At 42.3% G+C, this 13,294-nt stretch overlaps 1 protein-coding gene across 1 annotated transcript; it reads right to left on the minus strand.

Annotated features, from left to right (window-relative positions):
- Window positions 1–540: 540 nt before the first annotated feature.
- Window positions 541–3,391, minus strand: LOC148117246 (retinal homeobox protein Rx2-like). The gene is made up of 3 exons (XM_087903002.1): window positions 2,778–3,391; window positions 1,721–1,766; window positions 541–771 (listed from the first exon to the last, which is right to left on the minus strand). Exons 1-3 carry the CDS (start codon window positions 3,188–3,190, stop codon window positions 715–717), a joined length of 516 nt encoding a protein of 171 aa, XP_087759128.1. The 5' UTR covers window positions 3,191–3,391; the 3' UTR covers window positions 541–714.
- Window positions 3,392–13,294: the final 9,903 nt, after the last annotated feature.

A 13,294-nucleotide genomic window follows, 5' to 3' on the forward strand; every position in this document is an offset into this window, starting at 1 on the left:
ACACATTTGCTCATCACAGTGACCCTCTCTGCCCATGAATGTCTTCAGCCGGTCCAGGCTGGCCTGTGGGCGTTGTCCACCCACCTGGGCTTTTTCTTTTTCGAATGTATCCAGATGGGATACAAGGGGAATGTATCCAGATGGGAGGGTAAGTGGGGAGGAACTGGGAGGAGTAGGGGGAAGGGAAACCATAACCAGGATATGACAAAAAAAAATCTATTTTCATTATGAGGAAAAAATGGTACAATCCCCCAAGTAAAATGCATTCAAACCATCAATATCATCTGTGCCAGCTTCTCCTGAGATTTCTTGTTTGCAAGATTACTTCTGAATCTCTTGCTCAAAGGATGAAGTGAGCCTGAATCTAGAAGGCTTATGTGACCCACTGTCTCCCAATCACCACATATTGGGAATATTCATCTTTGCAAGCAACACTCATGACTTAGAAATGATACCCCATGAAACTAGACTTTGTCATTCTGTTTAAATGGAATTTCCTGAAGAGTGTACCTCATAGCCTACAAAATACCAGAAAGTATGTGGAGGTTATGTTTTTATTGTTAACAAGAGTGTTCAATATTAGTTAAGCTTAACAATGGGCACATGGGTCACCAATTAGTCATTTGGCTCCTGAACAAAGGATGATGCCATTCTAGGAAGAATCTTCTTCTATGTCTCTAAGTATAATGATGTCTTCAACTGGAGGTGTGTTTTCTACCGGACGAGTGTTTTCTTCTTCCTTTCTTTGGCTCTTCGGTTGGCAAACCACACCTAAAATCAGAGGGAGAGAAGAGTGTTTTAGCATTGGCTTCCAACCTCAGAGCCAAGAAAAAAAATTCACTTTAAGGCATCTAACATGGAACTTCCTACTCAGCTCACAAAAGCAAGCCCCGGCTGTGTGTCAACCTCTGCAAATAGGGCCATGATTTTGTCTTTTTCCCGCACTATAAACACTTCAGTAGGGACTTCCACCCATGGTAAACCTGACCAGCATATTCTTTCATGTTATACAAAGTTCTCCAGCATCAGGATGAAGAATACTATCTCTGCTTCAGTGAGACTTCCAGAATCCTGTCCTGCCCAATATTAATCTTTGTGTTTTAAGTGTTGTTCTTCCATACCTATCAGTCCTTACCTCCACTCAATCCTTATATAACTGTTGGTAATGTGTTTGACTAGACACAACACAGAATGCCAGAAAAATTAACATTAAGGGATGCCACTATGTATTACCATCGTCCCAAGATATGATCATTTTTATCTTTATGCAGTGTAGTACTTTAACCTGATATTCCAGACACAAAACAGAAAGACGGGAAGAATCAAAGAGTTAGAGGGGCAAGGAGTATTTCAGTAGGAGGCCAAGTGTCTGGCCAGCTGAGGGTCAAGAATTGCATCACAGTGAACAACAAATGCTATGAGAGTTTTCCACCTAGATATGATGATCCTTTTATGTAGTGTTGTTTCAATTAATGTCAAAATAGAGTTAATACAGCTCAGTTTGTCAGGTGCTGTAATCTCAGCACTTGGGGGACTGGAGGCAAAAGAACCCCGAGTTCTAGGACAGCAAGGGTTACATAGACAAACCCTGTGCCAAAAATCAAACATTCAAAGAGGGAAAAATGAATTCCATTCATTTAAAAGTGCCTAGGTTAAGGCTAGCTAACCCTAAAGAAGGCCATAGATTGTCTGTCCAATTGCTGTGTTTGTATTCACTGACCTTCAGTTTGTCTTTAGGCACGTTCAGAGCTCTCGCAAGTTCTTCCCTGTGTAAAGACAACCACGGATGTTTATCATTCTGCTTTACATGCAATACAATGTCATATATGAATTCTATGCCTTTTACAATATCACCATCCTCTACCCTCACACTCGGTATTAACTTTCATTCTCAGAGGCAGTCTTACTTTTGATATGTCTTAATTTCCTGCAAAAGTTTCTAAATGATAGAGACAAATAATTTTAACAAACTTTCAAAAATTAAAAATAAATGTCAAAGTCTATTCTGAGCAAAGAATGCTAATTTAAAAACAGCACTTGGGGCCGGGCAGTGGTGGCACAGGCCTTTAATCCCAGCCCTCAGGAGGCAGAGGCAGGCAGCTGTCTGTGAGTTTCAGGCTAACTGGTCTTCAAGAACTAGTTCCAGGATAGGCTCCAAAAGGTAAAGAGAAACCCTCTCTCGAAAATATCAAAAAAGGAAAGAAAGAAAGAAAGAAAGAAAGAAAGAAAGAAAGAAAGGAAAAAGAAAGAAAGAAACAAAACAAACGAAAAGAAGAGAAAAGAAAAGAAAAGAAAAGAAAAAGAAAAAGAAAAGAAAAGAAGAGAAAAGGAAAGAAAAGAAAAAGAAAAGAAAAGAGCACTGAGGAGGGGAAAAAGAACCCAAAAGGAGTTGATGGTTATGTACACAGTCCCTGAAAAGATGAGGAGACTACTGGTGGGGAGGTCACCAAACACAGTATAAAGCCCTAGCACTCGTGAACTTGATTCTAATAAGTTGTTTGGGCCCACTAAGCTCTGGTCTCTATATTTCACAGAAATTAAAATATGACTCGTAATGAGAGGTGTGGACTAGGGACACTTGCTTCACGCCAACACTACATGTTGTTACTGAGCTCAGCCCCCACACAGGGCTCCCTCCCGTACCCACCACCAAAGGAGAAGACCCCTGTGACTTGGAGATGGGCGATAGGGAATATAGGGCCTTGAAGCGAAAAAGGACACCTCAACATGAGCCAGAGGCCAGGGAGGGTGGGGAGCTCTTAGTCCAAACCACATACCTGGCAGCCAAATCTGGGCACTGGGATTTTTTAAAGACTTGTTCCATTTTCTGGATCTGGCACCTTGTGAAACGGAAATGGTTTTGAGGACCCTGGTGCCTCTGAGGAATCCTTGCCACACCAGCCGCTGAGGTGTTCAGATCTTCTGGGTCAAGCTCCAAAGAACATTCCGGGTGGCCACTGTTTTCTCCCACATTGGCATCACATTCCTCAGAGTCCCTCTCGCTATCCTGGCCCTGGATGCTGTCATAGAGTCTGATATATGGGAGACCTATGCAGCATCCACAAAGGCCACCAACTGCTTCCTTGGCTGCGGCTGAGGAGGAGGCCACAACCCCGTCCTCATACACTATTTCATGCCCATAATCTTGCGTAGTATTGAGTTGAAACTCATAATAAAGCTTCTTGGCCATGACTCCAACTGTGAGCCACAGGCAGACTGGGGTCCCGAAAATGAGTGACCTCGAGTTCTAGAATCTCGGCACTGCTACAGACAAAACAATGAGAGGACTGAGGAAAGGGTGACGTCAATGTGTCAATGCTCAGGTCCGAGCATGCTGCCCAGTTCTTCATGCTCGACGTCCAGGCGCTTGCTTGCATGCAGGAGCTGTTGAATTGTGCACCCTCCACTCACTGCTGCCTGACTGGCTGCGCTGGCCCTTCTGCCCACTTGCTGAGGTTGGTGCTGTCTGTTTCAGTGCACAAAGGATGGGTGTGGCCCAAACGAGGAGGACCTGAGGGAGACTGAACAGGGATGTGGAAACGTAGCATGGAGTTAAATCTTTCTCCTAGGCCATTCTTCCAGAATGAGCTTTAATGCTTGTCTGCATGGTGCCCGTTCCTTCTAGCTTGTAAGGAGGAGTTAACAGGTGGATTGTGTGGAAGTGCTAGATAATTTGGAATGGCGTATGGGAGAAAGGCACACACTTGACTCCAGGATCCTCGAGTGAACATGTAAGAATTTCTGTGACCCCCACCCACCACCCAGGACTAGAAGCTCAGAGAATGGGTTTAGAACCAAGTGGACATGGTCAGCTTTAGAGGCCACTAGTTCAGGAAAAAAAGCAAATCAAGACCACATTCTAGCACCTAGTATTACAATCTTCCCCACACCCAGGTGCCTAGACATCAGTGTATAAATGCAGTAACAACCAGAAGAAAATATGTCTCCTCTACAACTGAGAAATCTTAACTGAGCAGGCCCTGAGTATTGCTACATAACTGAAGCACATGAACTGAGATTGATGCGTCAAATGAAAGAGATTTTTTTAAAAAAATATGAAAAATGCTTTTAAAAAATATGAAAAGCACATTTAAAAAATTCTGACACAAAGAAATCCAGGAAATTTAGGATAGTATGAAGAGACCAAATCTAAGAATAATAAGAACAGAGGAAGGAGAAGAAATCCAGGTCAAAGACACAGAAAATATTCTCAACAAAATCATAGAGGAAAAAAATTCCCAACCTAAAGAAGGAGATGCCTATAAAGGTGCAAGAAGCATACAGAACACCAAATAGACTGGACCAGAAAAGATCACAAAAGAAAAATCCCTCAGCACACATAACAATCAAATGAAAGAGCTTACAAAAAAAGCACAATATAAAATGCTACAAAGGGAAAAGACTAAGTAACATTTAAGAGCAAACCTATGAGAATTATACCCGACTTCTCACTGGAGATTCTAGAACCCGAAAGGGCATGGACAGATGTGCTACAAACTCTGAGAGACCACACATGCCAGACTACTATACTCAGCAAAATTATAAATTACAAAAGATAGAAAGATATTGAATGATGAAAACAAAATTACGTTTGCTTATATATAATCTATGCCCATCCAAGGCCCTAGAAGGAAAAGTCCAACCACAAGGAATTAAAGTTACAGATTAAGAAATCAAAAAATTGTGATTTTTAGATTTTTTTAAAGATCCTTTTTAATAAAAAGTCATTATTAGTGGGTATGACCATACTTATGGATGCCTACATGGATCACTGGATCTCCTGAAGCTCAGCTTATAGATAGGTGGTTACCGAGGTGGATCCTGGGAACTGTACTCTGGTCCTCTTAAAGAAGAACAAAATCTTTTAACCATTTAGCCATCTCTCCAGTCCCCTCGCACAAATGCAAACTTTTTCTTTCTTCCTTTTAATTGTAGAATCCTAGAGCACTGTGATATTAGGGAAGCTAGCAAGATTACTAAGGATATCTTACTGCAAATATTTTTACTTATAAATGTGAACATCAACATCCATAAACACAAAAACATTGTCAAATACCTACATAGTTAGTAGCTAAGTAAATGAGGATTCCTTCTAATTGTTGAATTTATTTGTCATGTGTGTATGGACCTGGACCATGTTGTGCATGTCACAGCACCTGTTTAGATGTCAGAAGACAACTTGGAAAATCAGTTCTCTCTTTCCATCATGCAGATCCCACAGATCAGGTTCAGGTCATCTGGGGGTGTAAGAGATCCTCCTGTTTATGTGCTGCTTTCATTGGTTAATGAATAAAGAAAGTCCCTTGGCCTTTTGATAGGGCAGTGCTTAGGTAGGCATGGAAGACAGAACAGAATGCTGGGAGGAAGAAAGATGAGTGAAAAAGACGCCATGGATCTGCTGCCAGAGAAAAACGTCCTGGAACTTTGCTTGTAAGTCATGACTTCGTGGTGTTACACAGATTAATAGAAATGGGTTAATTTAATATGTAAGAGTTAGCCAATAATGCCGGGTGGTGGAGGAACACGGCTTTAATCCCAGCACTCGGGAGCCAGAGGCAGGCAGATCCCTGTGAGTTCGTGGCGAGCCTGGTCTACAAGAGCTAGTTCCAGGAAAGGCTCCAAAGCTACAGAGAAACCCTGTCTCGAAAAACCAAAAAAAAAAAAGTTAGCGAATAAGAAGTTAGACCTAATAGGCCAAGTAGTGATTTCTCTAATACAGTTTCTATGTTGTATTTTAGGACTAAGCTAGCTTGCCGGCTGGGAAGATTGAGCATGCCTTCTCTGAAAGCATCGGCGCTCCAACATTGTCAACTAAATCCATGTAAAACCTGAGAGGGCTTGAAAACGGAATTCTAGACTAAAAAAATATTGAGTTTAACACAACTTCTTTGTGTTTGCTGGCGGTGTGCCACAGCTCCTTTAATAGAGATTTTCCTGACCCAGCAGCAGCAACAGAAGAAGAGCCATGCCATTTTAAAACACGGCTTCCTAGTCCGTGTCACAAGCACAAACTCTGGCCATGGAGCATTTCAATGGCATTTGTGGGCCCAGGTGTTTGTGTGCCCACGTGGTGTCTGGAGGAATGTCGCTGAGACTGTACCCACTGCTTAGCGTTCCCCGCCTGGGCAGGCAGCTGGATCAGATATACTAGGCTTGCACAGGCGGGAGAGCATGGCGGATTCCTGCTGCCCTACACAGAGATATTTCAAGGCCATGCAGTGCACTGCATGGCGGATTTAATTTTTACTCAGGGAAAAAGGGGTTTATGTGCTGCATGGTGCTACCCAGAGTCTAGGTGGTGAGGATGGCTCCCACCCAGCAGTCCTAGAGCTGAGGTGAACTATCTCCACCATATTTAAAGCCCGAGAGGGGTGGAGTCAGCACCCAGAGCCACTGAGACCAAGCTGCTTAGCATTTTAAGAAATGCTTCTGATCAGAAAAGAAGTACAGATACACAGTAGGACAGATTCAGACAAAAAAGTCTTCTAAATGTGTCACAGTGTTGGATAAATGTACATAGGCTTGGAAGAGAAAAACAATTGAATATAGAGAGTCATAAAATAACATTAACGCTTTTAAAAGGGGAGGGGTAAAGCCTTTAAAGAGACAGAGTACAGAGAGTCATAGATTCAATAGAGTAAAGGAAAATAAGTCATGTGAAAATGGAAAATTCACAGAGAGTCTGGATTATGTACAGTATTATGTTTTCTTTGAACTTTTTGACTGTGAAGGAGCTAAGTACAGAGAGACATTTCATTGTATGGGCTGCTAAACTAAACCAGCATTTATATTATAATGATATCTTGACTTCAAAATTTAAGTCTAAAGATATGGTGCTTTGGAAAAGAGGTTCTTTTGTTTTCACAGAAGATGAGAACCTGTGGATTGCTTCTATCCCAATATGGTTTGATAGACCACACCTTCCCTGAAAGGTTGCCGTGGACACCCTCAAAAGATTACTTCACCCAACTGCTGACTGAGATAAACCTAGCACATAGGATACACGATAAAATACCTGATAAACAGCACCCCCAAACAGCAGAAAGCAGTATAGACAAAACTATGCCCTTATTCCCAAATACTGTTTATGTATGTTCTTTTACACTTAAAGGGGGATATACTATAGATATGAATAATTTGCATTGGTATGGATCTTGGTTTATTGATACAAATTTAAGGTCAATTTTGTTATATGTCTATGTATTTCTGATCTTGATTAAGGTATTGTGATTGTGTAGGTCTCTTAAAAAATGTAATGTATAATTGAGAAATATAGGTTAATAGATAATCATTTATAATAGTCGAGTTTGTAGTCATGTCATTTAGATTTTCTAGATATATAGAGATATATTTCAGTTAGCGAGGTATTCTTCAAATATTTCAGAGACCTTCAGAATATGGTATTTACAATGTCTTAAGAAGTTATGATTTTTCGTGACAGTGAGACACATCTGTTTCTGGCAGCACCATGCTACTTCAAGAGGAAGACAGACATCAAAGAGGCTCCTTAGGGAGTTGGTTAGCCATTTGGGCAAGAAACTGCTCTTGCCCGGACTGATTAACTGAACATGTAGTACCTGCAGAGAAATGACTGCTGAACTTGCCTAAAGATGAGATGATCCTGCTTCATGAAAGAACCTGTGAGACATTCTGCAGGATAGAGAAAAAAGAGACTGAATTGTTTTTGAAATTTCTGCTTCATGGAAAAGTCTGCCAAATACTATGGGCCTGTAGGCAGAAGATGGATACCCCAATGGTACAGAAAAACTTTGGGTAACTATCCTGGTATTGAGATGTCTCTGCAAATTGAAGAATTCAGAAAGTTGCTTACAATGGACTTCCTGTTTACTTCAGTAATATTATATCCTTCTGGAGTCTTTGATGGAGTTGAAGAATTTATAATGATAGTTATAGTTTACCTTAGTTATGATAAAAGATAAAGTAGATGAAAATATAATAACTGTAATTCTTGCTTGATAACTGCTTCGTTATATGTAAGTTTACGATGTTAAAGTTAAAGCATTCCTTTTTGTTTAAACAGAGAAGGTGACATGGTATAGGAAGTCCTTCTGTTTATGTGTTGCTTTCATGGGTTAATAAATAAAGAAACTGCCTTGGCATTTTGATAGAGCAGAACATAGATAGGCAGGGAAGACAGAACTGAATGCTGAGAAGAAGAAAGCAGAGTGAGAGAGACATCATGGATTTGCCACCAGAGGTAGATGTGCTGTAACTTTGCTGGTAGGCCACGACCTCATGGTGATACACAGATGAATAGAAATGGGTTAAATTATTATGTGAGAGTTAGTCAATGAGAAGTTAGAGCTCATGGGCCAAGCAGTGATTTAATTAATACAGTTTCTTGTAGTTCTATTGGGGCTAAGCTAGCTAGGTGGCCTGGACGAACAAGTATCCACTCTTGTAACAATCAGGGTGGCCAGCAAGCGTCCTTACCAATGGAATCACTGCCAAAAACCACACTATGGCTTCAGTTTTATGTACAAGGAGAGAGGTACAGTCAGGATCACATAAGAATATGCTTGATGAAAATCATTAAACAACATTAAGAGTACTTTTAGCTGGATAGGGTAGCACACACCTATAATCCCAGCGCTTGGGAGATAGAGAGAGGCAGGTGAATCTCTGTGAATTAAAGGCCAGCCTAGTTTGCAAGAGCTAGTCCCAGAGAAAGCGCCAAAAACTACAGAGAAACCCTGTCGCGAAAAACAAAAAAATAAATCTTTTGAATATTCAGCTTACCAAACATTGAGCCCTACATAAACTACAGGGGTTCCTAAATCATAACAGCATCCCCCAAGAATTCTTGACCTAAGTATATTCCATCAAATTCCTCCTAAACACACTATCAGGAGATAGGGAAGAATATCTACTCTGAAGAGAATACTATCCTTGCTGAAGTATTATGGGGTTGTATTACACACTTTTTAATATACTGTGTGTTTTTATAGAAAATAGCTCTTTTTAAGATTTGAGCCATAAAATTAAAAAATAGAGCCTCTGAGGCTGCATCCTGCTAATGCCTGAAGCAGAGGTCTTCAAGGGTGATGCCTAACTCAGAAAAGCCCCTAATATTTGCATCCTGTGAGCATCAGTAGAACAAGACACACTCACCTTCCCTTTTCACTCACTGCTAGGACATCTTGGATTCTAAACTTTGAGAAGGAAGAGAGCAGGAAAAGACAGAAGAATGAGCACAAAAGGAGTGGAAAGGGCAGGCTCCTGTGAAGCATGGAGATGACTGACCGTGGGAGGTGGCACATGGGTGCCCAGCTCCAAAGTCCGAGCTTTGTGTCTTAGGACCCTAGGCTGCTGTCTGATTATCACTTACATTGGCCTCCTGGATTGCAGCTTCACCTACTCCTCTTGCCTCTAGCAACATTTTACTCTCGGTTGCTGTTGCGAAACACACTTTTTCTAAGGAAACAACACACGTTTACTCCTAGAGAAAGGAATCCTGCCACAGACAGAAGGAACAATACCAGAGTCCACCTGGTGAACAAGTCGCTTTTACCAGAGTTACTTACAGGAATATAGGTGAGGGGTTGCTTACAGCAGAGAAATGACTCCAAGTCAGTTTTGTCACCAAAGCCTACCTCAGTATGACTGATGGCTCACCACATCTGGAAACCCGAGCCACACTGTGCAGTCCACAGACAGGAGAGTGGGCTGCAGTCTTTCCAGATGGGTCAGCCCCTCTGAGCCTCTTCCAGGCAGCTCACCTGGTCTCTGCTCCTGCTGAGATGATCCACTGGTCTCTTCCAGGCTGCCCTGCTGGTCTGAGATTGACTCTCAGCAGTCTTTACTATTTATCGACTCTTGGGAGGGCGGAGCCTACCGAATCCAATCAGGTTGGGGCTCTTCCTGAACTTATTTTGAATTGGACTGAATGCTTTAACCCAGGGGGACACTGCTAAGGAAGAGCAGTAACAGGAATCAATGACAGAAATGTGCACTTGAGACTGTCAGGCTGCTCATGACACCCTCCCAGAGAAGGCACATGACACCTGGAAATTCATAGGGCCTTCTAACTTTCACATACCTGGGGACAGAGTAGAGCAGGCCACAAAAGAAATCCTGTTATCTTTGTTAAACATACGTGTTTCTGACTCATTTTGGATATAACACAGTTTGTTGTTGCTCCTGAACAACAAATCAGGTCATATTTAAAAACAAGAGAGTTGTGGAGCAGAAGAAAGCACAGGGGTAGGGATACACTTCCCCGGGTCACAAAAGGAACCCCGGCCACAGAACACCTAAGCGGGTGGAGCGGCCAATAGTGGCCAATGATCCAGAATTCCCACGGACTTAATTTGAGGAATTTGTGGACAGAATTGTGGTAGAGGGTGACTGCAATGCCACTGTGTCCATTGGACCTGGCGCAGAGAGAGCTGATTCTAAAGCAGTGGTTCTCAACCTTCCTAATGCTTCAACCCTTTTATACAGTTTCCTATATGGTGGTGACCTGCAACCATAAAATTCTTATTTGGTACTTCATAAGTGTAATCTGTTATTGTTATGAATTATAATGTAAATGTCTGACATGCCGGATATCTGAGATGCAACCCCCAGTGGGTCACAACTTGTTGAGAATCACTATTCTAAGCAAAGGTGGCTTTCATCTGAGTTGTAGGTACCTGGTTTTCTTCAAGCTAAGCTCAGGGAATTTGGGTGCATCTGGCACCTACGAAACCACAGTCCTCTTCAAACTTCCACACCCTAATCAAATACATATTTGTTGCTGCCTATTTGTGCACATGGTGCATTCAAATCAAGTTTTAGGAGCCAGAAACACAATTGTTGTTTCAGAAGAAGACAGTAGTTTTCTGGGTACTGCCAACGGTCTCCAGTTCAAATGTTTTCTAATACCCACCTAGTTAACTACCCTTCAGTTCTCATTGCAAGACACAGGGGAAATGTGTACTTGAGAAAAATAGAGTTTTCTTTCCTTGTTCCTGTGATATGTGTGAATATTTAATTTATAAGGACTTATTTATTTCTAAGCCAATATAAGTGGAAATCCTTTAAGAGAGTTGGTGCTCTCAATAAGTACTTGCAACCAGATATAAGAACTATCTAGTATGTATTATGTATCTGCTAATATACAAGCATTTAAATGTAGAGACAGATCGTATACGTGTCATTTTAAGTGTTAAGTCATACATAAATATATAAACAAAAGCCGATGGGACGCTAGCACTTCTGTATACACAGACACACACACACAGACACACACACACACACACACACACACACACACACCATGAATATCTGTGGAAAAACCAAATCAGATTTCTGAGGATGCCAATATGAAATTTTCTGTAATTGTAGACTGTATATTAGGTGAGAAATCAAGGCTGCCTTTCAGTGTCTTCGAAGGCCTCTGAATGTATGAAATACTCTGAATTTGGCCAGTGGGATTTCTTCCATTAGAGGTTTATGCTAGTTCTGTGAACAATATGAATCCTAGGGAAAAGAGGGCCTACATAGCCAGTGACTGTAGACAGCACAGGATCTGATGAGAGAAGGAAATAGTATGCCAGGGTCGGGCAGATGGAGAAGGGAAGGGTTTACAAGGAGCATTAACGGGTTCAAGACCAGAAATGAAAAAGGATTGAGGATGACCAGACGGGGAAGCGGGACAGAAACAGAGAACAGAACCTGGTATATCCGTTGAGGAGACTTCTGTATCTCAAAACTGCAATGAATGTTCAAGTGACCTTCACCAAATCCTGCCAGAAAATATGTCAGTGTCAGTAGGGCCTCAAGAATAGGGTTCCATTTAGAAAAGATCTCTCATACACTGTCATAGAACAAAAAGACCCCTTTGTCAGCAAAAGAGACTTCCAAGAACAAGGAAACTGGTACTGATGCACACACAAGGTAAAGCTAAAAGAGGAAAGAGTTTGCACCCAGGAGGAGTCTTTCAAAAGAAGCTTAGCACTCCAACCCATTCTCCAAGATCCAGCCTCCCAGGAGGCTTAAGTCTTCGGAGTTAAGTCCACCCTGACCAGCTTCACAGGAGCTGCCTGAAGCAACGAGTCTGGAATATGATTCATGAGTCGCTGTCAAGTATATAGGTCAGGAGTGAAGGGTCAGCATTGATGTGTAAGTATCTGGGGTGCCAGAGGAGAGGCCCAGGAGCTCAGGGATGTCAAAGTTACAACATCCCAACTAAGAAAGGAAAACATTTACTGAATTCTCCAGCGGTGGAAAGAGAGGCTGTTCAGGGGGAGCATAGAGACAGAAATAGGGAAAGGAGCCGACATCAGGTTCAGGGTGGGCAAAAGTCAACACAGCTTGTAGCCAATTGTCCTCTTTGGCATAAATAGCAAGTATCAGTGCTCTGACTCTGACTGTGGAGGAGAAAGAGAAGTTTAGCTTCTTCTACACGTATGTCATGCATTTAGGGCTCTGTAACTGAGGTCACTGTCACTATAACGAAACCTGGTTGGGACTAGAGAGATGACTCAGTGGTTAAGAGCACTTGGTGCTCTTGCAGAGGACCCAGGTCCACTTATCTTTAACAACATGGTGGCTCACAGCTGTCTAGAGACTCATTTCCAGGGTATCCGATACCTTCTTCTGACCTCTACGGACATTAGAAAGGAACATAGTACACATGCATACAGGCAGGCAAAACAGTCACACACATAAACTAAAAGAAATGAATCTAAGGAAAATGGGAACCTGGGAATGTGGGAATTCACAGATCAAGAGTAGGGTGGAGTAGTGGAATAGGTGGAAACCCTATTCACAGAAATCCTTTCATGGAAGGAAGAATTCTGGCTGACTAGAGATAATAAGACTTTGCCTAAGTCAGGCCAGGCTGTCCAGACTTCTGCTGGGTGTGCACAAGGATGTGGATGCAGAGCAGACATGGGCAGTGCTAGGCTATGCGGTGCAGGTCAACTGACTGAGTGTGAGCTTTGCTAAACCTGCGACAGGCAGACACAAACTCATAAGCTCAGAGTCCACACCCAGTCTCAAAGAACTCAGGAGAGATTGAATGACAGGCTTCTCCCCTCCATGACCTCAAGATAGATGGCACTGAGACAAAACCACACTATGCAGCAAAAATGGAGGGATATTCCAGTGAGTCTGAGGAGCTAGCCATGGCTGCATTGACGGGACCGTGAGGGAGAGCAGAGGGAGCAGGACACATCGTGAGAGAGAGAGGAAGCTGAGAATGTTCAGGAGTAGGGTGGAGAAGGGACTGCACCTTGACGGAGTGAAGGGAGGTATGGAGAGCCGAAAGGGGGCAGGCAGAAGACAA

This window comes from Myodes glareolus, chromosome X (assembly GCF_982192425.1).
Source record: "Myodes glareolus chromosome X, mMyoGla1.1, whole genome shotgun sequence".
Classification (NCBI taxonomy): Eukaryota; Metazoa; Chordata; class Mammalia; order Rodentia; family Cricetidae; genus Myodes; species Myodes glareolus.